General features: G+C 31.8%; 2 protein-coding genes across 2 annotated transcripts in view; one reads left to right on the plus strand and one right to left on the minus strand.

The window, feature by feature from the left end:
• LOC111710959 (uncharacterized) overlaps nucleotides 1-12,292 on the minus strand; it is a 15,963-nt gene extending 3,671 nt beyond the window's left edge. The window contains exons 1-2 of the mRNA XM_023485168.1: nucleotides 12,116-12,292; nucleotides 11,862-11,923 (exon numbers count right to left, since the gene is read on the minus strand). Coding sequence (XP_023340936.1) covers nucleotides 11,862-11,923; nucleotides 12,116-12,153 — 100 coding nt within the window. The 5' untranslated portion in view covers nucleotides 12,154-12,292. The remainder of the gene's footprint in view (nucleotides 1-11,861; nucleotides 11,924-12,115) is intronic.
• Nucleotides 7,209-11,338, plus strand: LOC111710962 (protein jagged-1). Its single transcript, XM_023485169.1, has 7 exons — nucleotides 7,209-7,306; nucleotides 8,042-8,097; nucleotides 8,558-8,688; nucleotides 8,820-8,904; nucleotides 9,100-9,350; nucleotides 9,676-9,938; nucleotides 10,971-11,338. Exons 1-7 carry the CDS (start codon nucleotides 7,304-7,306, stop codon nucleotides 11,055-11,057), a joined length of 876 nt encoding a protein of 291 aa, XP_023340937.1. The 5' UTR covers nucleotides 7,209-7,303; the 3' UTR covers nucleotides 11,058-11,338.
• Nucleotides 12,293-15,574: the final 3,282 nt, after the last annotated feature.

Raw genomic sequence — 15,574 nt, forward strand, 5'->3', positions numbered from 1 at the left:
AAGTGTTGAAGTGTTGAAGTGTTGAAGTGTTGAAGTGTTGAAGTGTTGAAGTGTTGAAGTGTTGATTTGTTGAAGTGCTTAAGTGTTGAAGTGTTGAAGTGTTGAAATTGAAGTGTTGAAGTGCTGAGTTGTTGAAGTGCTAAAGTGTTAAAGTGTTGAAGTGTTGAAGTGTTGAAGTGTTGAAGTGTTGAAGTGTTGAAGTGTTGAAGAGTTGAAGTGTTGAAGTGTTGATTTGTTGAAGTGCTTAAGTGTTGAAGTGTTGAAGTGTTGAAGTTGAAGTGTTGAAGTGCTGAGTTGTTGAAGTGCTAAAGTGTTGAAGTGTTAAAGTGTTGAAGTGTTGAAGTGTTGAAGTGTTAAAGTGTTGAAGTGTTGAAGTGCTGAAGTTGAAGTGTTGAAGTGCTGAGTTGTTGAAGTGCTAAAGTGTTGAAGTGCGAAAGTGTTGAAGTGTTGAAGTGTTGAGTTGTTGAAGTGCTGAAGTGTTGAAGTGTTGAAGTGTTGAAGTTGAAGTGTTGAAGTGCTGAGTTGTTGAAGTGCTAAAATGTTTAAGTGCTAAAGTGTTGAAGTGTTGAAGTGTTGAAGTTGAAGTGCTCAAATGTCGAAGTGTTCAAGTGTTCAAGTGTTTAAGTGTTCAAGTGTTCAAGTTTTGGAGTTGTCAATAAAATGAGATTAATAATTATTTATGTCTGGTTCAGTAGCTAAAATTTCCGGAAATTCATGAAAATTGCACTCGATATTTAGGACGTAAAAGTTTTGATTCGTCCCTAGTCCTTGGTGCTTACAAGGCAATTTAGATTGCGGCCCTAACTGTTAAAATCAAGCACCACATTTTCTGGAATTCGACTAGATGATTACTCTATCTATCCTTGTATTCCAGGGTATAATCAATATGGAACTAATCTTAATCCGTAGATCTGGATAAGTATAGGAGATTTAATCTGAAAGGGACAGTAAAGGAAAAATGAAAGGGGGTATAGGCTAAAAGCTAATCACTTTAGCTTTTCATCGAGACCCTTGAGACGCCTATCTGAAGTTCCTAACTCAAGAGTTGATATAAAGCTGTTTCAAACTTGTACGAAAATGCATATATATACAATTTCGTATAGAAATAGTTGGTTTAAACAGACCATGCTCAGAAAAACAGCAACCAATCTGAAAAAGATGATATCCCAGAGAAAGCTAATTGTAATTTAGGTTTACTTTTATATTTCTTGTTTCAACACTTCAACACTTCAACACTTCAACACTTCAACACTTCAACACTTCAACACTTCAACACTTCAACACTTCAACACTTCAACACTTCAACACTTCAACAATTCAACACTTCAACACTTCATCATTTCAACACTTCAACACTTCAACACTTTAGCACTTCAACAACTCAGCACTTCAACACTTCAACTTCAACACTTCAACACTTCAACACTTCAAAACTTCAACACTTTAGCACTTCAACTCTTCAACACTTCAACACTTCAACACTTCAACACTTCAACACTTCAACACTTCAACACTTCAACACTTCAACACTTTAGCACTTCTAAAGTGTGCAAAATTCTTGTAATGTCCGCCCTATTTCTAGTACAACAATATTTAAAATATTACAAAACAATACAATAATTACGAAATATTGCAATTTTGCAGTGTACACACACTCATTTTATTTCATGGGTTTATTTTTAAGTTTATGTTTTGTTTTTAAACAACAATAGAAACATCAGCTTTTCACAGTTCAGTTAGAGAAATTTTGATATATAAGTCAAATTCGAGATTGAAGATAGATATGCTTTAAAGGGATTTTGACCCTCCACATTATGAGTGTTCCCTTTAAATTTCCATCTGAGGAAGATATCTTGGTTTTTCTATCTAAAACTCTGTTGATATCTAATTTACCCGCGATCTGAGAAATTTTTCAAGGGTACCGTTGTAAATCATGCATGAGAAATCAGTCAAAATTAAGTGCCTAGTCTCTTTATAAAGAAGAAGAAAAGAAACTTGAAAGGTTGAAACATTTAAACTTTAATTCTTTTTCTTTTCTTGAGCTGAGTTAACAGTTTTAAATGCAACTTTGCTAAACTTGTTTAGCTTTTCACAAAATATATCCTAAAATATTGGATCTAAGATCTAAAATGTTAGATCAAGTTCTAAAATGTTAGATCAAGTTCTAAAATGTTAGATCAAGTTCTAAAATGTAAGATCAAGTTCTAAAATGTTAGATCAAGATCTAAAATGTAATATCAAGTTCTAAAATGTAAGAACAAGTTCCAAAATGTTAAATCAAGCTCTATAATGTTATATCAAGTTCTAAAATGTTAGATCAAGTTCCAAAATGTTAAATCAAGTTCTGAAATGTTAGATCAAGTTCTGAAAAAAATATCAAGCTTTCTTAAGATTCATGATCTTAAAGGGACTGTAAGAGTAATTCCAAGTGATCCTTCATGTAAAGATAACAATGTCCGATTCACAACGGTACCCTTAAAACCTTAATCTGATCCACAAAGTACAAAATATTGTCCTTTTACTAGGTTTAAAATATTCTATTCTAATAGTTTCTATGTTTTCCTTCAGTCGAATCGAACAATCCATTTTTAAGTAAAAAATGACAATTAAATTTTCTTTTCAAACTTATTAAAATGGATTTTTTAATTCATACTTAATCTGGCAACGTTTCAAAGGGAACCATTGCGCATCGGCCTTTGCCATCTTTGCATGGAGGGTAACTAGAAATAACGCATATAGTCCTTTTTAATGAGTGTGCCTTAGAAATATAAAGAAGTTCTTCTAACTATTTATATCTCTTTTATTATTTAAACAAATCTATAATGAAATATTTCAGAGTTTTTTTATTCGTTCAAAACGATGAAATTTTTTCAAAAATGATTAATCTTGAAATCTATTTCCATTCTATGTTTCTATTAAGAGACATTCAAGCTTAATTTCAAGTGACCCTTCATGCAAAAAGGGTAATGTCCGATTTACAATGGTACCCTTTAAACTTGTAATTGCGTATCGAGGACATAGAGCTCTGTGTTTATATATCTCGAAAATTATATATTTCTTAATTATAATGCAGCTGGCAAACAAAAAGTCCGATAATTTCAAGTGTCCTTGTAGAAAAATCCTTTATCGGTTTTCATTGGCGCACTGTGGTGAATCAGACACGATACTCGATGCAAATGGAGAGTGGGTGCACTGTGGTGAATCAGACACGATACTCGATGTAAATGGAGATTCAGCTAAAATTATGCCTATAGTCCCTTCAACCCTATTCCGGCCCCCCATAACGTCGAATTTATTTACTTTTTAAACTAACATGCCCCTCACTTTAGGCGTAATTAGCTGGGAATTCATATCTACTGCCTGAGTCCTCAGGTACACTGCATAGATGACTTATTTTGACATATCAAACTCATTTCTTGCAAAAAAATCTTGCCGGGATAGTCCGTCTCGTCATAATGTGAACAACAAGTTTTCGCGCAATTTTACAACCTAAAAACAAAGTATCAAATCAATCTTAGTATTGAATTTTATAACTCTGAACTCTCAGCTGATATAAACTCTTGTTAAAAAACAGAAAACACCAAAGAATGTACAACTAAGGTGGTGGTGGTGGGGAAGGAACTGCAAGCTAAAAGGGAAAAGGTCATATTCTTATTTTTATTTTTCTCACATATGTGAGAAGAAAAAAAATGTATCCGGAATCCGGATACATATAAGAAATTCAGAATATTTTTTTTTCTTTTATATTATAGCTCTTCATTAAGCGCAGTTATGATTGAAAATCATACTTGTGCAATAAAAATTCTCATTCCCCCTAGGACCGTTCGTTCGCAATTGCGCCAAAAAAGCGCAAAATTTGATCTGTAATACCTGACCTATTTGAAAAATTTAAAATTTACTTATTTTACAGCTGCGACGTTGGATAAATTAATTTTATAAATAACTTTCTAATTATATTTTCTAAATTAAAAATGTATTTGACAAGAATTTAAAATTGTTTTCAAATTAAACTAGTTTCGTAAGGACGTTTAAATTAAACTTTACACTAAATTTAGAAAAATCTAAAATTTACGAGATAAAAATCAATAAATCCACGAAATTTTTTTTTTTATTGCTTGATACGTTAAGATGAGAAAATGCCGCAGATGGAGCAATATTTCAAGCTTAATTTAATGAAACAACATCATGTTTAATTATATACTAGCTGATGTTTCAGGCGTTGTCCGTGGAACTTTTTTTTATTAATTCGAATATTAATTTTTTGGGAACAAAAAATTTCATTTTTTTTGCGTATGTTACTCCCGGCCCAGAATACCCACGAGATTTCTCGAAAAAATGTAAGCTTTAGTTTAAAGACTAGCTTGGGAACCCAGCTTATCTTGAAAAACTTTCCCTAGACAATTCAACAACAGAATTTTAAACCAAAAATAGAACATTTTCGTGGTTCTATCAAAATCTCCAATCAAGTTGTTTGAGACAAACTGGTAAAGGGATTCATGAGGTATATAATAGGTCATCCAAACAAAGATTATTACTTTATATATTGAAGATAAATCTTCTCTTTTTTCAACACTTACTTTGAATTCAGCTAAAAAATTTCATATTCTATAATCCACAAATGAAAACTATAGATTAATAACAATACAGATAGAATAGTAGATGTCGTCTTTTTAAGATTTAGAGGGTTTTTCGTTTACACTTACCGGGAGGAAAAAGCCCAAAGGAGTTACGCGCATTTTGAATTACAATACAAAGAAAGAAAATACGCGTAACTCCTTTGGGTTTCTGCCACATGGTCAACGAAAAACCCTTAAAACTTGAAACAGTAATTTCAAGTGACCCTGTCCATTTCAAGACGGGTATGTCTGATTTGCGACAGTACCTTATAAACCATCATCAAAGTAGAAATGCGAAAGATATCGAAGATTATCTGGCTAAAAAGCTGAATAGTACATATTTCTCACAATTTGCTTCATTTTTTTTGTACTTCAGGGATGAATTATTTCCATTTTTTTTCAAACGAGATCATTTCCTTTTAAACACAAAGAAAAAACGAAAAACCAAACAATCGTTTTTAAACACCATAGTTTTTTAAAAATATCGTTTTTAAAAACGGTCGCTCTCAAAAACGATAGTTTTTAGTTTTAAACCATTATTTTTGAAAACGACTCTTCGTTAACGACAACTAACGACGAGCCTTCGTTAACTATCGTGAACGACCTTTTGAGGAGAAAATACATTTCTTGGTCGGAAAATCCAAGGTGAGAAAACATTCAGGTTATTTGTCTGGATAAAAAAAAACATTTAAGGCAACATTCATTCTGAAAAAAATCATATTCATCAGCGAAATTTTTTTCAATTTACTTCGTTTTCGTTTTGAAATGAAAAGAAACCGCTATTAAAAAAATCAGTTTCCAGATTGAAGAATTTTTGTTCAGCCAAGGTTTAAAGAGAACCGTCTTGAATCAGATATGTAGGTTAAAATTACGTATGCAGTCCCTTTAAGATTTAAAAGGGGAAAGTTAAAATTTCAAAATTTTGAAAAATAATTTTTTTATTTAATTTAAATGATTTATTTGATACTTATAACAGAAAAATCTATGACTTTTTTCAATTTTCAATAAATTAAGATTATTGCTTGTAACCATCAGAATTTGAAAAATAAGATAATTAATCCTTTCAAAAGGAATGGATAATTACCAATAGGGTTTATTTAAAAATAAAAGCGACTTAAAAATTTCTGATACAGAAATTTTTCAATGAAGGAAATTATAGATAATTTTTGTTCTTTGACAGCTGGATATTTACCGGTTACCCTAGTGCAGCCACTCCTAAAGGAAAGGGAGTGACCGGCTGTGTAAGGTAGTTGAACTGAGTATGCAGTGTTGTTGAAAACTTAATTCGGATTCATTTGAGACATAATTAACTTTTTAAAGATCTGTAAATCCTGACGAAATTCGACGTTCAAAACTCATACTTTGGGGGTGGATACGTTTTCAGAATTAGTTTTTTTTATTATTAAATAACGACAGCGAAAAATAAAGTAAAAATTATACAGTAATCTAATTAGATGGTTAGGAACATATTTCTCAACAGAAATTTGTCAGTAAATCAATGCTAAAATCGTTTTTATAATTATATTAAATTTCTTATCTTCTTTCGCAGATTTCTTCAAATTCTTCAAATGTCGTCTTTTCAATAATAATTCTAGAACGAAAATCTTTGTGAATAATGAGAAACCATAATATTGAGATAATAAAAACTAATAATTGAACCAGATTACTTATTTTCGATGATAAGATTAATATTATATTCTCAACATGTTCCTATACATGACGTCTGTAGTTTATTGTAGAACTTTTTACATTTTATGTCGTCGTTATTTAATAATAAAAAAAAAACTAATTCTGAAAACGTATCCACTCCCAAAGTAAGAGTTTTGAACGTTGACTTTGCGCTCAAACTCAGGATTTAAAGATCTTTAAAAGTTTAATATGTCTCAAATGAATCCGAAAGAAGCTTTCCACAACATTGCATACTCAGTTCAACTACCTTACATAGCCGGTCACTCCCTTTAAGGGTCACTTGAAATTACGTTTACAGTCCCTTTAATACGAAAAAAAACAAGGAAACATAAGTCAAGCATGAAATATAGCTCTGTTTGTAAACCTACCTTTGTTTATGGAAATACCACAAAGGATAAGACTGTAAAGACGACCTGAAACTCTGAACTCTCATCCTTTGTAAGTAACCCTGTAGATTAAGACTCATTAACTTTAAAAATGAAAACCTTATTTAGGAATCTTTTATGTATTTGATGAGGATTTAAAGAAAATAGTGTCACCATTAAATTAATTAACTTGTTATGTAAAATGTGTCTGTGTTTTTTTGTACAATTGCTGTAGATAATAGATTTTGCATGTTTTTAAAATCAAAACTGGTTTTTTTTCTAAAAGCCATCTTTCTTTTCAATAGTTGTCTTGTTCTAAATCATTTTTTTAATAAAACTCCCAACATTTAAAAAAAAAAATCATCATGATAAATTTTACAATATTTTTATATTTTTATCCTAAAAATATATAAATGAGCGAACCGAAACCGATCGTCAAATTCGAGTTCTGTGATAAAAAATATGCAAGAAACGAACTATTAAAAAAACTAAATGTAAGTTAACTTTCCTTAAATTTCTGAACCCTGAAAATATTTGATTGAAAACAATTAGCAATATTAAGAACGAAAACAGTTTTAAAAAACAATAATTTAGGCTAGAATCATATTAGAATTACAACTCGTACCAGATTACATGGTAAGCATATTCTAGCTACACATTTCTCAGCAACATCCTTTGAGACTTTAAAATTGGGCTGAATTTATCCATCCTACTTTGTGTGACAATGGATCTAAATAAAATTTTCAAAATATCAAATGTTTGCTTAAATGTCATGAAAACGTAATTTCAAGTGCCCTTCGATCCATGTTAAGATAACAATGCCCGATTCACAACGGTACACTTTAAAGCTGTTCAAGTATTAATTAGTGAATCATGTTCATGAATTGACAATCTGGAACCTTGATAGAGGAATCTTGATAGAGGAATCTTGATAGAGGAATCTTGATAGAGGAATCTTGATAGAGGAACCTTGATAGAGGAATCTTGATAGAGGAATTTTCAAATCTTTTTTGGTTGTTTTTCGTTATGTTCAGGGTTTTACGAGACTAAGAAACTTTCCGCTCAGGCTGTCCAAAAACAACCAAGCAATTATTATGTAATATGTAATATGTAATTATTCTTTGATTAATTATTTAATAGCTAATGAACCCAGCAAATTTGGGGATTGGGATGTGGGATTGTTGGGATTTTGGGATATGTTGGGATGTGGGATGTTAACTTACAAGGATAATAACTAATAGGTTCATTAAAACATTACCCATCCCCGTTCAATCCAAGGGACTATGTACCAATCTGAAAAAATGATAAATTTAAATATTAACCTCTATACTCCTTTAAATTTTTGCGAACACTCCAATTGAATTTATTCAGATGTTTTTAATTTTGTTTGCTCTGGTTCAAGTTGGAGTTTGCTTTGGTTGGTCAAGGTAACATTTATTATAATAAAGAAACAATTCTTATTTTCGATTATGAAATGTCACTATGGGTAGAGAGGGGCCTCGTTTTTTTGAACGAACACGATTTTTCGGAATGAACGAAATTGTACGTGAAAAGGGTGTCGTTGAATGATGGACGAACGAAACGGATTGTACAGAGAAACGAACGAATTTTCTAAAAGATTTTGAAAAAAAAGGGTTTTTTTTTTTACTGAACTAACAATTTTTTCAAACAATTTTTTGAAAAAACTATCATTTTTTTCTGAACGAACGATCGATCGAACACTTTTACTAAACAAATGATTTCACTGAACATTCATTCAGTGAGAAAACGACATAGATGGCGAATGAAAGATAATTTTGAGAATAACCTATATCAATTTTTTTGAACAATTGAAAAAAAATAAGAAAGTGAATTGTTTACAAACGATGAACGACCAAATTATTATAGTGATGAGGTCTTTAATCCTTATGCTAACCCTATAATGGCCTGGATTTACTCTGATGTAAGATGCCAGCCCTATTACCTGGAACATACTGACAGATACTTCTGCACAGATGACGGTGTATTCACATGTGTTAGTAAGTATAATGCATCTAAAGATTTGCATGATTTTAATGATAACAATGATAATAGCAATACTGATAATGATATTGATTATAATAATTATAGTAATAATAATAATAATAATAATAATAATAATAATAATAAGATGGATGGACTGGAGATAACTGTGATGAACCCGTCTGTCCAAATGGATGCAATTATGGCAAATGCGTTGCCCCAGGCATTTGTAGGTAAACACATCTTGATGTACTGCATGAAGCATAAGCATATCTTAAATTATTTAAAGGGCAAAATATCAATCTTAAATATCTTTATATTTTGTTCATAACATTTCTCTTTACATGAATATTTATCAATTCCGCTCAACGGAATTGGGATTGGAAACCCTACTTGAAATAAACACCGAAAACCATATAAAATTCTAGGTGTGATATGGGATACAACGGTGAAACCTGTCAATCTTGTATCAAGCTTGCAACCTGTGTTCATGGAACTTGTAACACAGCATTTCAATGCAATTGCGACCCTGGCTGGCAGGGAAGAGATTGCAATATTGCCAGCTGCAGTGATGGTTGTCATCCGGACTTTGGATTCTGTGACAGACCTGATTCATGCTTATGCAAGCATGGTAGTGGTATGCAAGGACCTAATTGTACTGAATGTATAGCCAAAGAAGGTAAACTCTCCCTTTTAAAAGAGTGGCATGCCCTATCCACGATGGTACCCTTTAAAACTTTGTTTGATCAAGGATAGATAAGATATCTTATGTTTCTTCCTTAAGAAATATTGAAAATTTTGTATTCTGGTTTTCTGTAAAAGCAAATTTATGCTCCGAAGACAATTAAGATCTGCATGATTACAGATAGATAATGACGATATTTTCCTCACTATTACTCAGATAGAGGCTAAAAGCTTATGGTTGTTAATCAGATATGCCACTCCTTTACAAACTATTTTCTGAAAAAAATACAGAATGGTCCACTTATGAAATTTATGCCTAGGATGTTGTCATGGAAGTTGCACTAATCCTGGAGAATGCAACTGTGATCCTAAACTATGGTCTGGACATCTTTGTGATCATCCAGTTTGCAGTGAAGGATGTGATTGTACACATGGATATTGCAACAAACCTAATACATGCATTTGTAAGCCTGGATGGCAAGGGGACAACTGTACTGAATGTGCTCCGTATCCTTACTGCAAGACTGATCACACCCTAGATACTGGAGCTTGTGTTGATCCTTGGGAGTGTTTGTGCAAAGGGGTATGTAATGTTTTCATGATTTACACTTTTTTAATCGTCCCGGTATATTTCAAAATGCTTATGTGTTTAGATAATTCCCCAATATTCCCCTAAAACGTGCATGATTTGAGCTGTTAAAACTTGTACTGTACATGCATTCAGTAGTAAAGTCCAGTCTGGACTACCCAAGGTCGACCCAGCACAATTTATGCAACAAATGTAGCCTGGCAAGGTCACAGTGTATATCGCTCTCTAAGCTGTATGGTTTTAAGATGGCCAGGTTGACGAACAGAGAATTCATAGGTTAATAACCATACAGATAGAACACTATATGTTGTATTTTCAAGATTTAAGTATTTTTAGTTCGCAATAACCCTGAGGCAGAGGCCCAAGGAGTTCCGCACAGGCAGCATTGAATTACTACAAGACAGAGAGAGAGAGCATACGGCGTAACTCCTTTGGGCCTCTGCCTCAGGGGTTCTGTGAACCAAAAATCCCTAAATCTTGAAAAGACAACATCTACTGTTCTATCTGTATTATTAGTGATCTATGAAAATACCAGTCGCTAGGAGAACTGAGTAAACGTTTCGTCTATCAGTGTCATGCAACTTTGAACATTTTAAACAGTTTAATGGTCTATTTAAAGCAGTAATCTCTATTTATCGGCTGATTCTTTGGATGTCCTGTAACTCATACACCTTTTTAATTTTGATTAGGGAATGCGGTAGAACCAATTAAGAATGTTCTTAGCTTGGTTTAAAAAGTTTAGTGGGGGGACTACAGGGGGATGATAGTTCTCTACCTGTGTGCTCAGTTAGCTGTACTGTACACTTACAACTGTTTACTAATATTGTTATACTGTCTATAGGTTAGGCCAGAATCAACTTATAATAAACAAATATGCAGTACGCTCTCGGTATAGTTTATGGCCTATACAATTTGTAAAGGATTAGCGTACATCATCACTCTATACACTATAATCTTGTTGGTGGACTACTATAGCGTATGTTCAGTTTTCCGGGCTTCTATGCTGGTGACTTAACAAATATTTAGGAATGGGCCGGACCACTCTGTGATATACTAGCCTCTGCACCTATTGCCGTGAAAATGGGGGCCTCCGGCAAGTATGTACTTGCATAACTTGAGGATTCTCTGACTTATGTAAATCTTGAATTATGAAATTATTTTGTAAAAAACAAAGAAACGGAACAATTGCCACCAATTCTAATTTTATTTAATCTCATTTAACTTTACAAATTGATCTGTTGGACCTTTGACCGTTAGATTTAATGGACATTTTATATTTAAGGTCTTTAACCTCAGTTTTCAAAGATATAGGGAATACCAAATTAGAGTTAGAGGCTTATGATCAGTTATTTTGTTACTTAATTTAAACAAGAATAAATACTAGCATATCAAAACAATGTATTTAAAGAATGACCAATTTTATTGATAAAAAAAACTTTTAAAAAGTTCTTATAATGTATTTTATGTTTTTTTGCATTATAATAGGTTTTATGTTTGGTTTTATTTTGATCTTATCTTGGGGTTTAATAATAATAATAATAATAATAATAATAATAATAATAATAATACACTGCGATTTAATGGTCTCACGCTCTCAAGCAAAAATCGTTGAGAATTTTGCCAATAACTTCTAAAAAACCACATCTAACAACAAGTGCTTTACAGTACTAAAATGTACATGTAAAGGGCTACAGAAAAGCATAAGTGAGTTAGAGCGGTAAAATTTAAGCTTAGGGCGTTGCGACACTTCAAAGTCAGCCCTGTCTTAAAAATTGATGAGACTGTTTATAAGGAGGCTGAATCTATGTGAATAATGAAAACAATAATAATAATAATAATGAAAACAATAAAAATAATAATAATAATGATAATAATTATGATAATGTGTTAAATAGAAAATATTCTTATAAATTAAACCTCCAATGGCCTGAATGATTTGTTCTTTTTCATCGACTGGTTTGTTTTCCTCAGTGTCCAGTCTAAAATAATTTCATCGATTGGTTTGTTTTCCTCTAGAAAATATTTCACCATGTCAATTAACGGCAATAGATTTAGAAAGCAAAATAAGGAAACTTTTTAAAGAAATATTTTAATTAAAAATCCGAAATATTTCATCTAAAAAAAACATTTTTAAAATAACTGCGAAATGTGCTTTTAGAAGATTTTCTAACCTGGCTTTTTCTGTATTTAATGGCATCATTTCAGCCATTTTTAATCTGAAAAATAAATCAACTTTAGTCTAGAGGATTTTGGTTAGTTCAAAACTGTATTTGTTGAAGTTTGCTTTTGTCAAACTTTGGAATATTTTTCTCCTAAAATAAATATTAAACGATCGTTTTAGCACCCATTTTGAAAACCAAAGATTAATAATAATACAGATAGAACACTTGATATCATCTTTTCAAGATTAAGTGGTTTTTCGTTCACTAAAACCCTAAGGCAGAAGCCCAAAGGAGTTTCGTGCATGCCGCGTTGAATGACAAGAGAGAAAGAGAGCATGCGCGTAACTCCTTTGAGCTTCTGCCTCAGGGTTTATTGTGAACGAAAATGGCTATATCTAGTCTTCTATCTGTATTATTATTAATCTATATTGAAAACCTATGCTCTGATTTTCACTTTTTGAAAGTGTTTACCCTGAGAAAAAAAAATAGATGAAAACGAACCAACATATAACCAACTTATTGAAAATCCCTGTAACGATCTAGCCCGATCAACTAATCAAATAATTGCCTCAAACTCTAACACTTCAGTCAATCCTGACTAAACTATCAGCTAAACAGCCACACTCTATATACTAGCGGTCTACACAGGCTTTAACACGTACGTACTATACAAAGATTGAAATTGAACTAATTTATTGATGACAGGTAAATAGGTTGACCGGTCGGGCCGGTCAGAGTACAAACTAAAATGATAGAAAAAATAGATGGAAGAACTATACAACTGATCCTAAATTCGATACATCCCATCTAAAAATATATAAAAATATATACCTATAATTAAAGCATTTTAAGCATAATGATGTTCGTAGATCGTAAAAGAAAACTGTCTGAAATGTTTTTATTTGACGTATCTAGTATGTCCAAAATTTACAAAGAAAATTTGCTAAAATTTTTTTTTTTTTATCACGTTAAATCGTATATTTTGAGCAAATAAATGAAATGTCAAAAAACTATAATTTGTTCAAAACTGAGGCTTAACAGTATCAATTAATGGTTTTTTGAGACACACTGTACATTATTTGTTAACAATGTATTGAAAGGTTTTTATCTATTTCTCAGAATTATATAGAATAGTTTCAGTAGAAATAAATATTTATCTCTAATTGGATAATGAGATAGATAGAAAGTATAGATGTTACCGACATACTATTTCTCTCGGTTCAGAATAGACAGCAAACACATGACTGAACCCTGATTGGATCAGGTGCTAATGGACTCGGCATACTAGAGTGATTATAATAAAAAAAAAAAAAAATTTTTTTTCGTTTTAAGGTAACTCAGAGAAAGGATTATTAGTTGGTTATAATGTATAACCTTTTAATACTTATAATGGCAAAGTAAATTTGTTTGACATTTCTAAGTTTCTTTCATAGAGGTTCAATTTACAGATTAGGGGAAAATGTTACCGAGAAATCAAGCCAAACCAAACCCAAGTAAAATTTATTTCAGGATTATGATTCAACCTTAGAGTTTCAGATTTAGAAAATTAATTTGTCATTTTTTTGCAAACTAGTTTTCCCACTTAGTTAAGATAAGAAGTGTCTGTAAATTCATACTAAAGTTTCATATCCTATCATTTTGAATTTTTGTACAGTTTCTAAAATAGACCAAAGAAGGAAAAATTTTTCTTTTTTGCAATTCATGTTATGCATGCAGTGTTTTTGCAACAATTTAAAATATTTCATACATATTACAAATTTTTGAAACGCATTAGACTGACTAAATATTTTCTAGATTATGAAATATTTTCAAGTAAATAAATTTTTTAAAAAGTGTTACAAAGTTATGCAAAAAGTATGCAAAAGTTTTCAAAAGTATGCAGAATTAGCAATAGTTTGCACGAGCCATTTGCTTTCTTTCTTTGTGAGTTTTGTTATCGCAGAATGTATGTCAACGGAAAAAAACAAACGTTTGCAAAACCTGTGCAAAAAATTATTCAAAACTGCGGGAAAAATGTTAAGGTTTATTTACTCTTCTCAGCAGCTTTCCAAAAACATATAACTTTCCATTGTTGAATAAAAGAATTGCTACATGTAGTGCATATAAAATTTATGCAAAACGTTTGCAAAAAGAGGGAAAATTTCTAAGGATTGTCATTCTCCTGAATTTAAGCTCTCTGAAAGCTATAGCTCATCAATTGCGCATTTCTACTGCAAATACGGAAATTGTCAGAATTAACATGATTTGAAAGATACCGTTGTGAATTTAAAATCACGGTATGAACATTGTACAGGTCACTGAAATGTTTTAAAACATGTCCCCCCCCCCTCCCCACCGGGCAGGGTTAACGTACTTTATGTCACTGTATGTACTATGTAGTGTATGAAAATGCACAAAGTGTGTGTTTGATATTTTCTTAATTTTGTGAAGAAACTTTTCTAAAAAGTTTTAAAGCAAAGTTTACCCTTTGTTTTATCTCCAGTGGCTGGTTGAAACACACCAGATTTTTAGGGAGTGGATTAAAGGGACTGTAAGCTTGTAATGTCAAGTAACCCTCCATGCAAATTTCTGATTTACAACGGTACCCTTAAAACCTTTGTGTGTTCGTCAAGTACAGAGATATTTGTGCGACCATATCTAAATCCGTTTGTATTATCAGCTGCAAAGTCAGCTGTGAGCTGCGTTGAGTTCAAACTGTACGCAGTGCACACCGGAATTTTCAGCTGATCATACAAAATGTACTGTATATGCATCCAGTCGTATTGTCAAGTCTGGTTTACCTGTGAGGAGTCGACCCGGTAAGTTTTTTGCTACAAATGCAGCTTGGCTAAACCACAGTTGATAATTGTAACCTTACTTTTGAAAGAGGTGGAAATTTATAATTAGGTTTCGCTGATGCAGCATTTTAAGATATTGTATCTGCATATTTTTAGAAGTTTACCTCTTTAAACATAAATTTATACGGTATAAACTCTGCGTGCAAACCTTGTGATTTGTACACAACCTTGCTATATGTCAGTTTTATACGAGAAGTGAAACAATAACTTTTGTAAGCACTTATATATTTCTTTCAATTTAAACCTTTCACTGATCAACTATGTTTGCTGTTAATAGTTCATACAAATAGGATTGGTTTAATTTGTAGAATTTGTAGAATTTGTACACCCTTATGTTGCAACAGTTTTATGTGTCCGACAAAATTATAATAATATTGATAATTTAGTGCTTATCTAACAGTGAAATAAAGAGCTTATCTAACAGTGAAATAATTTTAAATTTGTGTTCTTTATTTTCTGTTTTTACACTTTCTTATTCAATCTTGGAAAACATGTCAACTAATGGGAGAAAATTGTATCTTTCTTGTTAAATTTGACACTTGTGACGTCATGTACAATTGGTCACTTCTCTGTTGCCACATATTGTACTTGTTTAATTGTCAAATAAAGGTGGTTTAACCTGACAGTATTT

Source organism: Eurytemora carolleeae, unplaced genomic scaffold, assembly GCF_000591075.1.
Source record: "Eurytemora carolleeae unplaced genomic scaffold, Eaff_2.0 scaffold1093, whole genome shotgun sequence".
Classification (NCBI taxonomy): domain Eukaryota; kingdom Metazoa; phylum Arthropoda; class Copepoda; order Calanoida; family Temoridae; genus Eurytemora; species Eurytemora carolleeae.

Excerpts from the sequence above, each read along its gene's own strand:
- LOC111710962 (XM_023485169.1), top strand. Across the intron at positions 8,905-9,099 it reads GTTGCCCCAGGCATTTGTAG|GTGTGATATGGGATACAACG; the intron begins GTAAACACATCT and ends ATAAAATTCTAG. Across the intron at positions 9,939-10,970 it reads GGGAGTGTTTGTGCAAAGGG|GAATGGGCCGGACCACTCTG; the intron begins GTATGTAATGTT and ends ACAAATATTTAG.